Source organism: Protopterus annectens, chromosome 4.part1, assembly GCF_019279795.1.
Source record: "Protopterus annectens isolate FY-2018-M chromosome 4.part1, PAN1.0, whole genome shotgun sequence".
In the NCBI taxonomy this organism is placed as follows: Eukaryota; Metazoa; Chordata; order Ceratodontiformes; family Protopteridae; genus Protopterus; species Protopterus annectens.
Genome location: NC_056734.1, coordinates 931,512,804 through 931,530,317, shown reverse-complemented (window position 1 = coordinate 931,530,317; position 17,514 = coordinate 931,512,804). Strand labels below are relative to the sequence as shown.

At 43.9% G+C, this 17,514-nt stretch overlaps 1 protein-coding gene across 1 annotated transcript in view; it reads right to left on the bottom strand.

Moving 5' to 3' along the window:
- MCCC1 (methylcrotonyl-CoA carboxylase subunit 1) overlaps positions 1–17,514 on the bottom strand; it is a gene marked incomplete in the record, with an annotated part of 1,520,932 nt that overhangs the window by 937,873 nt on the left and 565,545 nt on the right. The window contains 1 exon segment of the mRNA XM_044070663.1: positions 2,394–2,475. Within this exon segment, the coding sequence (XP_043926598.1) occupies positions 2,394–2,475 (82 nt within the window).

The following is a 17,514-nucleotide window of genomic DNA, read 5'->3' as shown; positions in this document are numbered from 1 at the left end:
GGGGTAGTTAAAGTCTCCCATGAATAGGGTATTTAGTCAGATGGTGAGCACCTCTAATAGGTTTATGTAAGAGTTGTGAGCTTCATGGGTCATTCAGGGTGACCTGTAGTTGGCCAGGACATGGTAGGGAACCTTGTCTATGAAGACTTGGATGTGGATGAACTCCAGGGCATAGTCATGTTTAACCGACTTGGAGTTGTATTTGTTGCTAACGCAGCTTAAGACACCTCTACCTTTAGCTCCTGTCTGTGCTGAAGTTGGTCTAAATGTGTGGAAGGCACTGTAGCCTTGCACTGCTGCAACTTTAAAACAAGGCTCAGTAACAGCAAAGATGGCTATATTCTCCAGAGTGAGAAGAGTTTACAGGGTGTGGAGTTTCTTGTTTAGGCTCCTAGCACTTAGCAGTAACACCTTAAGGCTGCTTTGAGTTTTTTTTTTTTTTTTTTTTTGCTATATTGGGAGTTTTGCCATTTTGATATTGACTAAAAAAGGCTCTAAGGGGGTAGATAAAGCTTTATCCAATATCTGAAAGCCTGTGGGGGTGCAGACTATCCTTGGCAAAGCAATGTGGCCTGTTAACCATATGCTCCCATGCTGGTAGATATTGGATCCCCCTGCAGTGATACCAGAAATTAACCCAGTCATTAAAATGATTACAAATCAGTCATCAATCTGTTACTACTGTGGCATCATCCTTGGTGAAAGGAGAATGCTGCTCAATGCAAGGTACATACCTGTCTGTGACACATGTTCAGAGAGATCCATGATGGCTGTTTTCATATAGTCCAGTGAGGTACATCTCAGGTCATTTACACCCACAAACACTATGACAGAATCATACTGGCACCTGTGGTGCAGTGACTGGACTGCATGTGTGATATTACTGATCCTAGATCTAGATAGGCAAGTATTTGTTTTTTTCTGCTTACCCAGCCTGGTGCGAGGGCATGTGTGTATCATACAACAGAATCCCCCATGACAAGAGTCCTAGGAAAGGTTTTTGCTTGCCTTATGGGCTTTGTTCTTGGTGGATTATTGGGTGCAGTCTTAGGTTTTAGGTGCTGCTTTTGGTGTGTGCTTTAGTGACTGCCAAGCATAGGTGTTGCCATTTGACAGCTTCAGAGGTCTTTGAGGTTTCGGAAGGTTTCTTTTAAAGTGCCTCAACATCAGAAGGTGTCTGTGGGTGGCGAGTGTTATGTGCAAAGGATGTGGTGTGTGCCTTACTGACAACATTGTTTGTAAACCAGATTTTTGCCTCCAAGGAAGGTAAATATATGTTCCTCTCTCTAGCATACTATGTTAGTTTCTTTAACGATTAACAGGCTGAATATATGAGACAATTGCTACATTGTCTCAGAATTCCTATATCTACCACTCTGGCCACGGAGACATTAGGAAATTGCATATCCATGTTGAAAGGACCTGTATTAGGGTCAAACTGTTATGGTTTAGAGATTTGGTTTAAAAAGGTCACCGAAGTGGTTCTAGGATTACGGCTAGATGTTAGATAGTGCTGTCTGACATGCTAACTAGCTGCCCTAAGCTTAGCTCAAAGCCTTTCGGTGTTACAAGTTAAAGTCCTAAATACTAACTTTATAGGTTAATTTTACAAACTAAGAATTTGCTACTATGCAGGGTGCTAACTGCTGCTGTGCACTGTGCAGCTCTGGGCAAAATAGCCTAATTTATTGCAGACAGAAAAAGGCAGCAAAAATAACTGGAATGTTAAAGAAAGCCAGATGGTTAATCCAACCTTATTTTCAGTTGAAAACCTTTTAAGTGCTCTGCAGCAATTACCTTCTATGAGAGAAAGAAAAATTAACACGGAGTGTCTTACAAGTGTCACAAGACTGCAGTACTACTAATAATATACAAGCCACTAGTGCAATGCATGACAGGAATTGTAGTCCACTTCACTGATGAGACACATAGCTACTGCAAAAGCAAGACAATGGTCAGGAAAATGCCTGGCACTTGGCTGTAGTGACTCTTAGGCAAGTCTTGTGAGCCACATATGCCATAAGGATACTGCTATAGCTCAGTGCGAGCATCCCCTGTCAGCCTTAGGCCATCCTTGTGCATACATATTATATAGATGCACAATAAAAGTGCAATGAAATCAATGGAAATTAAGCTTAATGCAAAAGGTGTAATTCCTGGATTTCATTTAATAAAAATGGAATTTCATTTTCTTTTTGAGAATAAGTCGGTGTCTGTGGGTTTCATGCAATGTCATGCACCTCACTCCCTCTTTCAGCTTGTATACTGTGTAGTCTCCTGAAACAAAAATTTAGAGCAGTTAGTTAAACAAAACCAGAAGAAATGAAAAACGCAAGCTTACTTAAAAAAGGCACTCCCATTTTTGTCCAGTTGGGGTACAGTAAGTGACATACCTGCTCCCACGTAATTTACAGCTTTTGCCGCTCGAACTGCTGCTTCTCCAAGTCTTCTTCTCACTTCTTGGCTGATTCCAGGCTGCAGATGAAATAAGAAGTTAAATATGATGTTTTCTAATTGTGATTATTTATTTCATTTTTTCTCCTATCCTGAACAACACAGAAATGAGGGCCATAGAGACAGTACCGATCCTCCAACCAGGAAATGGGTTCTCTTTCCAACAAATACAACAACAGCACCAGGAGTTGCTTGGAAAGTGTGCCTAAATGCTAAGTGACACTCCAATTCCATCTGAACTCAAACACCATACATCCATTGCAAACAAGCTTTTCCCAAGTAGGCACAAGGAGGTCTACCACTGTTACAATGGGAAACCAATATAATTACGTGACACCTGTCTGATGGACACAGAAGATGGCCATAAGCCTATCTAGTATGCACTTGAAGTGCATTCAAAATTATGCTATTCTTCCTTTACTATACCCCCCCATACCCATCTCAAGTTTTTCTGACTGTCTTCATGGCTTCATTCTCCTCCATCCATCCTAGTAGTTTAATCATTGACTGTTCAACTCGCTCAGTGAAGAAGTGCTCCTGCAGAGTTAAGTCAGGAAAAAAGTTGCTCCCTACAACCTATGCCTGCATTTACTCTTCTTTACACTGTCCTTCTTGCTCAGGGCAGTTGCTTTACATCCCCCTTACATCATCTTGCCCACCCATATCATAAGGAGAGCTTTAGATCCTCTAGTCTGATAATTTTTCCTCTCCATACATTGATCTGACGGCTTTCCTCTGGACTCCTTCCAGCAGCATGTTGCCCCTCTCTTTTTATGGTCCCCAGAACTGCACAAAGCAATCAAGGTCTGCTTTAAAGCATGTCTTGAAACAGAGGAAACATTAACTCTTTGCTTCAGTAGCCCAGCCCTCATCAGCATCCATTCTATGGTGCCACTGCCCACTTATTCTGCTCTCAGTTGTCCAGTTCAGGTGTAATCAACATTCCAAATCCCTTCTCCTGCTCTCCTCCCTTCAGGTCTACTCCTCCCAACTGATACTTCACATAAGCATTGCTGTGACCCCAAGTGCAGTATTTTACAGTTGTCTGCAATGAACCTCAGAAGCCACCTTTCTATTACTTGGGTCAAATTTTCTAAACCCAAATCATTCCCTCCAATGGAGCTCTAGATGTTTGGACTCTAACTTCCAATAATTACATCCTCAGCCTTTTGAGAAAATCAACTTCTATCCTCACAGTTCAACCAAATGTCCATATCTCTAGAACCATAATTATTTCTAATTAACTGTAAAGCAAACTGCTTAGCACAATCTGATATTTACAGTGAATGCAATTCATTAGAGTTGAGAGTTTAAACTGGATATTATAAGTCATGGTCACTGTAAATATTCATTTTTAAAATATTTTGTAAAGAACTTAAAATATGAAATTAACCAGTGCATACTTTTATCTGCAGCGTTTTGATTATTCAGCTATGAGCTGACATGTGAGCCTAAGCAGTTCTGTCTGTATTGCTTGGTCACTGAAATACTTTGAGAAGAATGAAAATTGTAACAGCATAAATAGCATATGATCAGCATTTAATATGTTTTAAGTTACACTAAAGATGCCAGGCATCAATGTAGTTGTGTTTCCTATCATGTAAGCTTTAAAATTAAATATTTTGACACGTTGCATGTACTTTTGTAATTAGTAATGTAAATATGAACGGGCTATATCAGATTCCTAATGCAAGCATTATTGATACCTTTGTAAATCAGAATATAAATCCTTATATTGTGGGATGGATAATTAATTGTTGTCTAACAGAACCCATGTGGTTAGAGTACCAGGTGCCACTTCTGAAAGCGAAACAGTTACCCGTGGTGTACCACAGGGCTCAGTTTTGTACCCCCTACCATTCGGCATATATTTGTCAAATCTTCAGGCCAGCACGTCTGGCATACGGCTAATCAAGTCTGCAGATGACTGTAAATTGGGTGTTGTTATTCAATCTTCAACTGACTCACAATTATTCCAGCACAGCTTAGGCTATGTTAACAATTGGTGCAAGGACAACAGTCTCAAATTAAATGTAAAATAAATAAATAAATAAAAAAACACAATACAGTTCATTTTGGTAAACAAAACAGTTTCATTTACCATATAGGAGATCCACCACTTGAATCAGACAATGATGTAAGGGATCGGAATACTCTTGTTTATAATTCCTTGCCATATGACCATCATGTCTTCACAGTAGTTTGGAAGGCCTTTTATCTGGCCCATCTAATTTCGAAAGGCATCTCCGCTAGATCAGAGAAGTCTTAGTTCCCCTTTGCTCATATCTTATCAGACCCATTATTGAAGATAATGCACCTTTCAGCATGTATTTATCTAAACATATTACACAACTTGAGAGACCTTAGAGATTCATAACTAAAAAGATCAGTGGCCTCAAAAATCTTAGTTATCAGAAGAGACGGTCAGCCCTTTCTCTGCACTGTTTCTAACAGACTCTATGGAGATGTACGTCTAAGCCTTTCATGCTAAGAAAGATCCAACCCTATTATATCTCCTGTTAATTCTCAAAACTAATGGTACATCAAATACTTGGTTAAAGGCACTAAAACTTGATCAGCAGCTAAACAAGACATAGGCCTCAAATTCTCTCTCGGTCTATCATGTATTGCCTTCCTTGAGGCTAGAGAGAATTTCTGAATAGAGTTTTTTTGGCTAGGCTTGAAATGGTCTGTAGACCAGCTGCCTAGTACTTGCCTATGAACCTGTGAACCTAAAGTCTTCACTGGAATTAGCTTTGAGAAACACCTAGGGTTTAATGAGAAGGCCCCCTCCCCCATCCTCCTCTGCTGCTGCTAACTTTTGTGTTTATGAGGGAAGAGGATGATACTAGTTCACAGACACCAGACATGTCCACCAAAAATACAATGAAGAGTCCTGGATCCAGGCCAGACCCCCTGCGATATTCCACTGGTTACTTTCTGTTATTCCTGACACTGTACCCCTCACCACAACTGTCTGTATTCATCTACTAAGCCATGCAGCAATCCAACTTCTTATTCTTGATCCTAAACTCCAATCCATCCAGTTTTCCAAGAAGTTTCCTGTGAGAGACTGTGTCAAAGGTTTTGCAGAAGTCCATGTACACTACATCCGTCAGTACTTCCCCATCATGTTCTCCTGCAAATCATTCATCAAACTGGAATAGGTTTGTCCAAGAGTACTGTATGGCTAAGAAGCAGTGTTAGTTGCTATCCATGAGGAAAGAAAGCAACTACACATTTTCATGGGATTCTCTCCATAAATGTTCATGTTACTGCTGCTAGGATAACAGGCTTATAGTTCTGTGGAATTTTCCTGCGTCCTCCTTGCAAAAGGGTACCAAAGTTGTGGTCCTGCAGTGTTCAGGCACTTTCACAGTAATCATCGAGGCACTGAAAAAACTTCAATTGGTGCATTTGGTAGCAAACTGGCCAGACTCCTGAAGGCATCCCATCTGATCCTTCTACTTTAAGGAAGTCCACTCCCCCTGAGCCTTGTATCTTTCTCACCTACTCCACACTGCCTTAACTCTGTCCTAGCGGGGAACCTTCTTTCTTTAGGCATAGACAGAAACTAGAAGTTATGTACTCACCATAACGTTCGATGTATGTGGTCCAGCTCGCCTCACATTCTTACTCACGGGTTCGGAGCCAAACATCGGCTCCGACTCGGCCAACTTATTTTTCTAGCATGAAGTCTCTAATTGGCTGGGCTAACCTGGTATCCCATGTTGCACTGCTCCATAGCCCCAGATCTAGTTTGCAGCAACCCATAGTCACACCTCATGCACAACCACAGTTCAGTAAGGTAGAACACTATCCAGGGTAGCAAAGAAAAAACAACCAATACCGAAGGGTACTGAAGACCAATATCGCCTCCAAATACTCCAGGAGGGGGGACAGGTGGGAGGGAACGTAAGAATGTGGGGAGAGATGGACCACATACATCGAACGTTATGGTGAGTACATAACTTCTAGATGTTATGTGGTCCAATCTCGCCTACATTCTTACTCACAGGACAACGTCCCCAGCACCTCTATCCTGGGAGGCTCAATGGAAGATGCTCCTGAGAACAGTGGAACCAAAGGAAGCCCGGCCCCTAGAAGCCACATCTAATTTGTAATGAGTAATAAAGGTGTGGGGAGAAGCCCACGTGGCCGCAGCACAAATTTCATCCAAAGATAGCCTGGAATGATAAGCTACTGAAGCGGAAACAGCCCTGGTGGAGTGAGCCTTGACCGGGAATGGTAAATTTCTGCCTGCTGATGAATAGACATAGGAGATGCAATCAGAAATTCATCTGGAAATTGTAATCTTAGAAATAGGGGAACCTGTTCTATTTTCTGAAAAAGACACAAACAGTTGGTCAGACTTATGAAGTTGTTTTGTCCTGTGTAAGTAAAATCGAAGCTGCCTGTGTACGTCCAGCTGATGAACTTTAAACTCTGCCTTGTTGGAAAATTGAGGGAAGAAAACTGGCAGCTCAATAGACTGATTGAGATTAACGGCAGAGGTTACTTTTGGAAGAAAGGACGGATTAGATCTCAAGGAAACCCTGTCCTTATGAAAGATTAAATACAGGGATTTGATGGACAATGTTTGAATCTCCGACACCCGTCTGGCTGATGTGATGGCTATTAAGAATGCAGTCTTCCAAGACAGAAATTTTAATTCACAGGTGGCAGCTGGCTCGAAAGGTGATGAAGTCAGGGCCTGTAAGACAAAATTTAAATCCCATGGCATGATGGGTTCTGACACAGGAGGCCGTAGTAACAAGGTGCCCCTCAAAAAGGCCTTACATAGTTTATGAGCCATGAGAGAAGGTTCGTATGAGGTATGAAAATTAGAAATAGCGGCCAGCTGGACCTTAATGGTCGCAGGAGCAGAACCCTGCTGAAAAGTATGGATAAAAAATCTAAGACAGCAGGGATGGGGGCTGTGAAAGGATCCAGTCCCTGGGCCTGAGCCCAAATTGAAAATCTTTTCCACTTGCTGGAGTAAATCTTCCTGGTAGAAGATTTATGAGAAGAAGATAAAATGTGTACCACCTCAGGTGAAAAATGATGAAGTCTGACTAAAGATGTAAGTGGAGTAGCCAGGCTGTCTATCTGAGGGTCCACAGGGAGGGATGGGACTGTGCCGACGTGTGTCAGTAGGTCTGGTGCTGGGTCCAGAGTCCAAGGACTGTCCACTGCATACTGATGAAGAAAGGAGAACCAGATTTGGCGAGGCCAGTGTGGGGCAATTAGAATCATCTTGCTTCCTGAGGAAATGGCTTTCTGAATCACTCTTGGTAGCAGAGAAAATTGAGGGAAAGCATAGAGCAGACCGGGAGGCCAATCATGGACTAGAGCGTCCCTGGGTGACTCTCCCTGTGGGGGGATCAGAGTGAAGTAGTTGCTGCACTTGGCATTGTGGGGATTGGCAAAAAGATTGCAGCAAGGCTGACCCCCACCTGTTGAAAATCTGTTCCACAACTCGGCGGTTCAGGGACCACTCGTAAGGCATCAGAATAGATCTGTTTAGCCTGTCTGCTATCACATTGGCCTTCCCCAGAATGTGAGTTGCCACTAGGAACTGTCGGGAAGACACTGCCCACTGCCACACTCGCATGGCCTCTCTGCATACGGGGTAAGATCTGGTTCCCCCTTGCTTGTTCAGGTACCACACCACGGGCATGTTGTCCGAGTGAATCGCAATCGTTCCTAGGGGGAAGAGAGATCTGCAGTGCTTCAACGCCAGTAACACCGCTCTCATCTCTAGAACACTGATGTGCAGATGTACCTTGTGATCTTGCCACATGCCTTGGACCGTCCTGCCAAGATAATGCCCCTCCACCCCATCTGGGAGACGTACGTGGTCACTGTGACAACCGGTGGCATAGGAATAAACGGATTCCCTTTGTTCAAGTTGGCGGAGTGTAGCCACCAACAGAGGTCCTGTTTGCACCGATCGGTGAGGGAAGTTTCTGAAAGGACCATTGGGCAGAGAGGAGCCACTGCAGAAGCCTCATGTGTAATCTGGCTAGAGGCACTAACATAATGGTGGCTGCCATGGATCCCAGGAGCTGTAGAACCCATCTGGCCTGAACCTTCTTGAGGGGTAACAACGTGCGAACCTGACCTTGCAACACCTCAATCCTTTCTTGGGGCAGGAAAGCCCGCATATGAACAGTATCTAGCTCTGCGCCTATAAATGTGACACGCTGTGAGGGCAGCAAGGCAGACTTTCCCCAGTTCAAGGTAATTCCTGGTTGATGACAAAGGGCAATGGTCTTTTCCCTGGCCTGAATGAGAAGATGCCTGGTGGGGGCGGTGAAAAGCCAGTCGTCCAGGTATGGAAACACTTGGAATCCTTGATGTCTCAGGTGAGCTGTCACCACTGTCAAACACTTGGTGAACACCCTGGGGGCTGTGGTGAGACCAAAGGGCAGGGCACAAAACTGGAAATGACTGGCTCCCAGCTGGAAGCGTAAGTGACTCCTGGATGCCCTGTCCATTTTGATATGGTAGTAAGCATCCTTGAGGTCGATGGAGCACATCTATACTTCTTTTCCCAGTAACAGAAAAATAGACTGAAGGGTGACCATTTGGAACTTGGACTTTAGAACATAGTGATTCAGTAGGCTGAGATCCAAGATGGGTCTCAGGTCCTCTGTTTTTTTCAGCACCAAAAAGAGTCTTGAGTAAGTCCCTAATCCAATCTGGTCCGAGGGGACAGGTTGGATGACTCCTTTTTCCAGCAACTTTGAAATTCCTAGTGTTGCGTGATCCCTTTGACTGGGTGGAACGTCTGGGATTCTCTTGGCTGGAGGGGGGGTCTGATAACAAGGGGATGGAATAACCTCTGGTAACTATATGAAGCACCCATCGATCCCGAGTGATACTTGCCCAGGCTTCCGGGTACAACAAAATGCGGCCCCTGACTGGCTCCGGAACAGCAGAGTCGGGCAATACATCAGGGACGATAGGAAGGCCTGCGAAAGGAATCACAGTCTGCAGAAGTGCGAGGGCCTCCTCTGCCCCTAGGGCGGCGTCTCCCAGAATAGCCCCCCCCTCCTCTGCCTCTGGAGGGGGACTCACCTTGAGCGGCAGGGAAAGACTTCTGTGACTTTTTGAACCACATTTTACCTCCCCTCTGAGCCTTGGGGTAAGGCCTAGATGGAAGGGAAAAATGGACCCCTATGGCAGACAGGGTCTTTCCCTCTTGCTCGCATTTGGTGAGGGTGTCTTTCACTTTGGTCCCAAAGAGTGAGGACCCATCAAAGGGGGCGTCAGTGAAGGAAGACTTGAAGGCCTCCGCGAAATGACACAGGCACATCCAGGCTTGCCTCCTGAGGGCTACACCTGAGCTAGCTGCCTTGCTCGCCCCTTCAGCTGCATAAGATATGAGCCTCATGGACGAGTTGACAATCGAGCCAAGAGCAGACAACTGGGCGTTAACCGTCTGCGTTAACGCCTCAGGTACGTTACCCGTTAGAGTATCTCCTAACTCTTTAAGGAGATCTCTCTGGAGCCGAGTAAAATGACAAAGATAATTCAGAGACCGAAGGGTGAAGGTCACTGAAGAGAGGGTACGCTTCCCGTACCGATCCATACTCCTGGACTCCTTGTTAGGAGGATGGACAGAGGAAGAAGACTCTGCTACTTCCTGCTGAGTGGCCACAGCCACCACCCTGGCATCCACAGAAACCCCTTTGGACAGGAACTCTTTCCCAGGGGGAGCTGAAAGAAATTTATTAGGGCGTCTGGGTACAGGTTCCACTGAGTTAGGAGTCTCCCACACCCTTCGACAGATGAAATCTAGGAGCTCATCGAAGGGTGGAGACACCCAGGAGGCGGAGGGTTGAGCCCCAAAGGCCTTGAGGAATACCGACTACTCCTCAGAGGGGGTTTTACATGACCAGCCACCTCTCTGCCTCAAAATCTCCAGGATGTCAGAGAAAGGGACGTCATCGGAGGACGACTTGGGGGACCCCTCTGACTCTTTGAGGTTGGTATCCGAAGTGAGAGACTTGTCCTGGGCGTCTATGTGCTTCCTCTTGCACAACTTCTTTCTTGGGGGCTCCTCAGGCACGGACTCCGGGGCCCTCAGAAAGTTGGGGACCGCTCATGGGGTATCCCCAGACCTTGGGGCTCCGCCGTCAACTGATAGGGGGACATCAGAGGCTCTCGCCGGTGTGGAAGGGGATGGAATGACCGATCCGGGTGATGTCACTGAAGATCTGGCCAGTGCGCTCCTCATGGCCTCGAAAGCGGGTCCCCCCGAATCCGAGGACCGACCAACCTCCGAGGCCACGACCGGAGCCGAAGTTCCCCAAGCCAAAGCGCCGAGAGGGAGGCTCGGAACCGACAAAAGTCCCAAAGCATCCCCCTCGGGCCCGACAGAGGAAACCTGAGTTCCGAAACCAGAGGACGGAGCTGACATGGTTGGAGCCGACGTCGGCACCGATAAAGCCTTAAGATGTATCGGAGCCGGCAGAACATCACCTGGAGCAGAACACTCCGGCTCTGAAGACAAGGAGGTGCTCGGAGGAGGAACCATTAGTGCACTCATCGGGACTGGCTCCGGAGCCGACTGGGTCGGAGCCGAAAATAATTTTGCCAACACAGGCGACTGCAGGAGCCTCTGGACCACCCTATCCACATCCAAATCAGAGAGTCTGGAGGATTTGGAGGCGAGAGGGTGACTGTGATCTCCTATCTGGAGATCCATGTCTAACACTAGGAGACCGGCTCCGAATGGGCTCTAACAGAATTGGAGCCGAAGCTGATTCAAGAACCACAGCTACCTCCTGCAGCCCCGAGGACAAGGGAGCCGAGGAGGTAGAATCCAATTTGGTAGTCTTCTCCGGTGGCTCCGATGAAACAGATGGAGCCGGAGATCTCTTCTTAGCCTTAGAAGTCTTGGCTTTAGTTTGTGAACCAGAGGAAGAGTCCAAGGACTCCTCGAAGGAAGGCTTTAGAAGACCCTTCAGTATAAGTTTATTTTTTCTTTCCTGTAGCACCCTCAGACTGAAGGCGTGACAAAAGCTACAGGACTCTTGTAAATGTATAGCCCCCAGGCAGTATACACAAGCGGGATGTCCGTCTGTTATGGACATCTTGTAGCTGCATTTAGAACATGTCTTAAACCCAGAAGGTTTATGTTCCTTTTGATCCTTTGACATATCAATGACCACTGCACACAACACAAACAAGCAACAGGACCCCAGTCCAACAATGGTTAAGGCAGGAAACTACCGCTAACAACTACTAACAAGAATCTCTAACTTAAATGATTCTTGGCACGACTAACCACACACACAGAAGCGAGGAAAAAAAACACTTATTTTCACAGGAAATTAGAACAAACTATACAATGGAGGGAGGACTAGGTCCTCTAATTTAAACGGGCCTAGCCCATAGGAACAGAGGGATACCAACAAAACAAATCACTCACATCCACAACACACGCTAAACAACAAGAGCAAATAGCTATTAAAATAGCTTTTGTGAGGAAAAACCACAATATACAGTGAGAAAAAAAGAAGTTTTAAAGCTACTTAGCCACAGCCAAGTGAGACCACGTCCTAGCTACATGAGCGGCAAACGAGATCTGGGGCTATGGAATGGTGCAACATGGGATACCAGCTTAGCCCAGCCAATTAGAGACTTCGTGCTAGAAAAATAAGTTGGCCGAGTCCGAGCTGATGTTCGGTTCCGAACCCGTGAGTAAGAATGTAGGTGAGATTGGACCACATAACATCAATGTATTTATTCAGTACCTCTGCTTTTACAGTCTTCCATGATCTACTCCCTTGTCTTTGTTCACTTCAGTCAACTCTTGCCCTCACTGCCTTCCCTCTGTTGTAGCACTGAAGCAGCTTCATTTTCCCTCATGTCCCCTAATCCAAACTCCTTCACCGCTTGTTCTTTTGTTGTCAGCGCTTATTTGTTGCCTTCCTACTGGCCTCCTTATACTAGACCCTCCTCTACCTCCACCCCCTTTACACCACTGTATGACCTGCCTTTTGTCTTATTCACTAGCCTTACCTTCCAGTATCAAGAAAGAGAAACTCTCCTGTGACTGCCAAAGGTGGTTTTCAAAAACTAAGCAAAAGGTCTGTGTAAAAACTGAAACACACCACCGCAGGCTACTAAAAATTATGCTCTTCATAATAAGATAAAAACTTTATATTAAGACTTAAAATAAGATGTAAAGGAATAAAACAAAGCCCTTGTTGATTTGTATATGATAAGCGCTTTCGGCTAAAGGCCTTCCTCAGATCATAAAGAACCAGGCTCCACAGGGCTAAGATAAATGAATGAAACACCAGTTGTGGCTAAATCCAAGCCAACACCTTTTTTCAAACCATTGAGCTCACATCCAATCAGAGACCTTGAAGGAAACACCTCCAAGGCTTTTAGCTGAAAGCGCTTATCATATACAAATCAACAAGGGCTTTGTTTTATTGCTTTACATCTCATTTTAAGTTTTAATAATTAAAGTTTTTATCTTATTCTGAACAGCATCATCTTTTGTAGCCTGTAGTGTGTTTCGGTTTTTACACTTACCTTCCAGTATAGTCACAGCAGAAGTCACCTCATTTTGCCATTTTTTCTGAGCTTTTGTTCACAGCTCCGATTACTGCATTTCTATAACTTGTTTACTTTCTCAGTTTATTCTCAGTCCCCCAAGTCATCTATGACCATGTGCCCACCAGCTCCTTATAATCCACTTCCCTGAAGTCCCATTTCCTTGCTCCCTTCATGGACTGGTGTTCCTCATCTTTTTTACCTCAAATTTGATGTCTTATCCTGGTAAGGATGGTAAGGGAATAATTTATCAGACAGAACTACTGTTAAGCCTGCAGTTGTTAAATGTTAACTGCAAAGGTAGTCATTCTGGTCAGGGCCATGGAGGAACAATTTTTCAGGACTACTGGTTGTGGGACATATGGACTGAGGAAGGGTCAGGGAGACAAGCATGTGTCAATACAGCCTCACAAACAAATCCTGAACACACACTCCAACTATTTATTAAATATCTAACACAGTTCCAACTCAAAATGAGCAAAGGAAGGCAAGTAAACCAGTTTCAGTGCATTCATGTCTTCTTCAGTACAAAATCCGAGCAGATGTTCTAACAGATAAAGACTTTGAAAATACACTGCCATTTTTTTTAATCCAGTTACACTCAGCCAAGCATGGAGGAAATCACATGGAAATGGTAACAAGGCTGGCACATTGGCAGTACCCACATGATCACCAATATGCACTGGTGATAGAGTCACATTAGAAGAAAGAGTTAGGTGGCAGTGAAAATCTGCACCGGAGCCACAGCTGATAGCAGGTACTTGTACTTTGTAGTCTGGTGCTCTACCACTAGACCACACCAGCCCTAACAGTTCTACTGGAGATTGAACCCAGGACCTTCTGCACATAAATCGGATGGGATAACCACTACACTACAGAACCTTCATAGTTCTGCATTTCTGCTAGAAGTAACTTTAGGAGGAGAGCGTGTCCGAAAGCAGTGAGTCTTAATCTGAGAGACAGTTGTTGAAAAGTCCTGGACTTCCACTATGAAGAGAATTAGGGGAGATTATGAAGAGAATTAATGCGCACAGAGCTCTCATATCCTTCTCTGCAAAACTTAAGGGAGGTAGCCACGGTGGCTTCTAATCCACTAGGCTTGAGAGACAGAGTCTGTATTTTGGGACAAGAGATTACTGTACAGAAAATAGGCAAGTAAAGAAGGGCTGGAGGAAGGGGTGATGCAGCAGGTAATAATCCCTTAAGGGCATATGATAGGGCAAATCTGGCCATCCAACACTATTCTTTTTATAGGCCATCTAGGCATAAAGCATACAAAAAAAGGAGACTCATTCAAAACATGTACTGGCCTGCATTGGAAAGAATGTAAAAAGGTACTGTAAAAATACGAGCAGTGACAGACATTGGCATGGCAAGGCAAGGCTACATCTCACTATTTATTTATTTATTTTTATTTTATATTTGTTGACCAGGCTAGTCTAGCTGGATACATATCCATTTTCAGCAGAGGCCCGGGGAGAAAAGCTCCATGCACAAATACATTAAGGCATTAAAAACTTAGAAAAAATGACTATCTTAAATTATACAGCATAATATGTAAAGAAAGTAAATTTTGTGAATACTGTACAGAGACATTAGAGTAGATTTTGGAGATAAACATGTCTTAATTCAATAGAGGGGTTACAAATATAATCAGGCAACAGTTAAACATAGTAATTAAGCATCAACATTCATTTGAGAGAAAAAATAAAAACCAATAAGTAAGAAAAAGAAAAATAGAGACCAGGAAGGACAAAATGCAGGTAAGAAGGGGTTAGTAAACCTAGTCATGTCCATCAGCTAATTCAAAGCCCTGACAGAAAAGATGCTTGATGCATACACACACCTTCCAATGTGGTCCAACATCTCAGACTCCTTATCAGAGGGGTGAAGCACAAGGCTGTCCGCAGATGGCTCTTTTTGACAGTGGAGGGTACTGCAATTGAGCCAGCTAAGGGTCATTACTTTTATAATATTTAGAAGGAGGGGTTCAGAGAAGCTTTTTCAGTCTCCTTGGGATACTTACCACCACATTCATCTCATACCAAGCTCTCTGCACAACCAGCACAATATGTGGTCTGCAGGATGAACCACTCAAGTGATGTGAAAGCCTCTTGCAAAATTACCTCACTGGGGGAGGCTAGGTTAGATGGCCATGACCACTGTCTTATAAACTAATCAAAACTGAGATTTCCCTAAATTTGGAGTCACTAGGGGTACAATGGGGACATATCCCTTTCTAAGTCAGTATCCATGGTGGGGGACACCATGGGGGAGTCCAGGTATTTCTTTCTAAAACTCCTCTCCCTGGAAACACCTGGGAGGAATAGTCAGAGCGTGAGGAGGAAGAGGAGGACTTTGCAAAAAAAACCTTTGATTTGTCACTGCTGCAGCTTTCTGCTGTTTGCCTCTAAGAGGAGATGAAGCTAAACCTCTAGATTGAGGGGTTGTCAAGGGTGGAAGCAAAAACAAAGCCAGATCAAAGAGGATTTCATTCAATCGTTGAGTTGTCTCTGTATCAGTCTGTGATACTTCTTCCATGGTACTGAGGTACTTGGTACTGAGGAAATGTAGAACTCTCGCCAACAGTGTCGAAGCACCCAGCACTGAAAATCATGAATATTCAAACTGAAAAACATTTCAATTCCTGGCACTGTTACTGAAGTCCGTATTTAGGAAAGTATTGTTGCTGAGGTATCGAATGCCAACATGGTAGACATGCTAACAAAGGCCTTCAGGATATCAGGGTTGAAATTGGCTGGACCAGATGATGCAGATGGTACAGGCCCTAATATCCTTCAGGTCACAAAGACTTGGATCTGAGTTTAATGACGCAGACAGAATCACCACTACTGACTCAAATCTGGCATCAGTGCTGATGATGGAATGGGCAGGGGAACATCCATGTCAGTACAGGGCCTGCAGCAGGAACAGAAGCAGAGGGGTACTTCTCTTACCACCCTAGACACAGAGGTAGGAGACAGGATGCCCATCTCTGTGCATGCAGGTATTAACAGTGGCATCACCATCATCAGTGTCCTCTCCAATCAACATCAAAAGAGAGGTTGTGGAGAGATCTAAACAACGGGATGGACACAGAAGAGGATGCTGGAGACTCCCACAGTTTGGTCCTGAGAAATGAGAATGCACAGTCAAAAGATGTGTAGCTTGGAGTGCGGGATTTATGTTTTAGGGCCTGAGCAGTTCAGGTTTCTTAGGCTGTATGTGGAGGGGTTAATCTTACTAGTTTTGAGGTCAATGGAGGGATAGTATGTTCATGTAGTTAAATCAGTTGCGATCCTAAAAGCACATCTGCTGTTTGATTACCTGGGAGACAGTCTGCCTTTCTTGGAGTTATACAGTGGCATTCATTTCTTGTGGAGCATGTAATAAATCTACATATTTTTTTCTAGTGTTTGAATACTGCAAAATGGCTGAAGCAAGAAATACTGCACCCTGGGTGGAATGAGTAGACACATGGAGGCAATTAAAGTAGTGATGCAGCCTGGGTAGAGAAGTTACAATGTGTGTAGCCACATAATTAAATCTGAAGTGAGATTATGACCCTCCCTTCACCAATCAATTACTTAATTATCTGTGCAGACAAGACATTAAGGCTTCCAAATGAAGAAAATTACTATTAAGACTCTTGACAGTCTTAAGAGAACTGCATCAGGAGGCCACAGGTGGCCAGTTAACAACCAGAACCAAGTTCTTCTGACTGTGTTTTACTTCTCTAAAAGTTTAATTTGTATTTCCTAGTCAGAAAAAGGAAAGACTCAGAGTGTAGTACAAAGCATAAATCAAGTTAGTGTGAGGAAAAGCAGAACGTCTATATTTCTGTTATTTTGGAAAATAACAGGAGATATTTTCTATACTATCTTCAGCTCTATACATTATGTATAGATGTATAAACTACATACTGGAACTGATGCAAATAGAGTTTATAGTCATTTAGAAGAAAACTCAATTGTGGCAATAGAACAAAAGAGTAACAAAAGAAAGTCATATGGATCATATGTAGTTAAATAAAATCATAATGGAGAATTGTAAAAAGGGGAATAATCCAAGTATGGCATGGATATACTACAAAAAAGCATTTAACAGCATCCCACATTCATGGATAAAAGTGCTTATAAATAAATGTATAAGATACACCCTATCGCAACACAGATGAACAGTTGTGGGTTCGGTTCAAGCAGCTTTATTATATACAAACACATCAGGACTGAGGCTTAGTAACAAACGTAAATAAATGTATACACAGACTGACTACTGCACACATACATGTCAACACTCTGGCGATTCTCTCAAAATGGCACTGCTGCCTGCACGTGCTGTCGATTTATATGTATGTGCCCTTACTTTGAAATGCTTCCTAAAGTTACACCACAAGTACTGTTCTACATCCTCCCTATTTGAGAAATGTCACATTCTGAAAATGACAACCTTCACTGACATGCATTTGTAAAGAAATCCTCC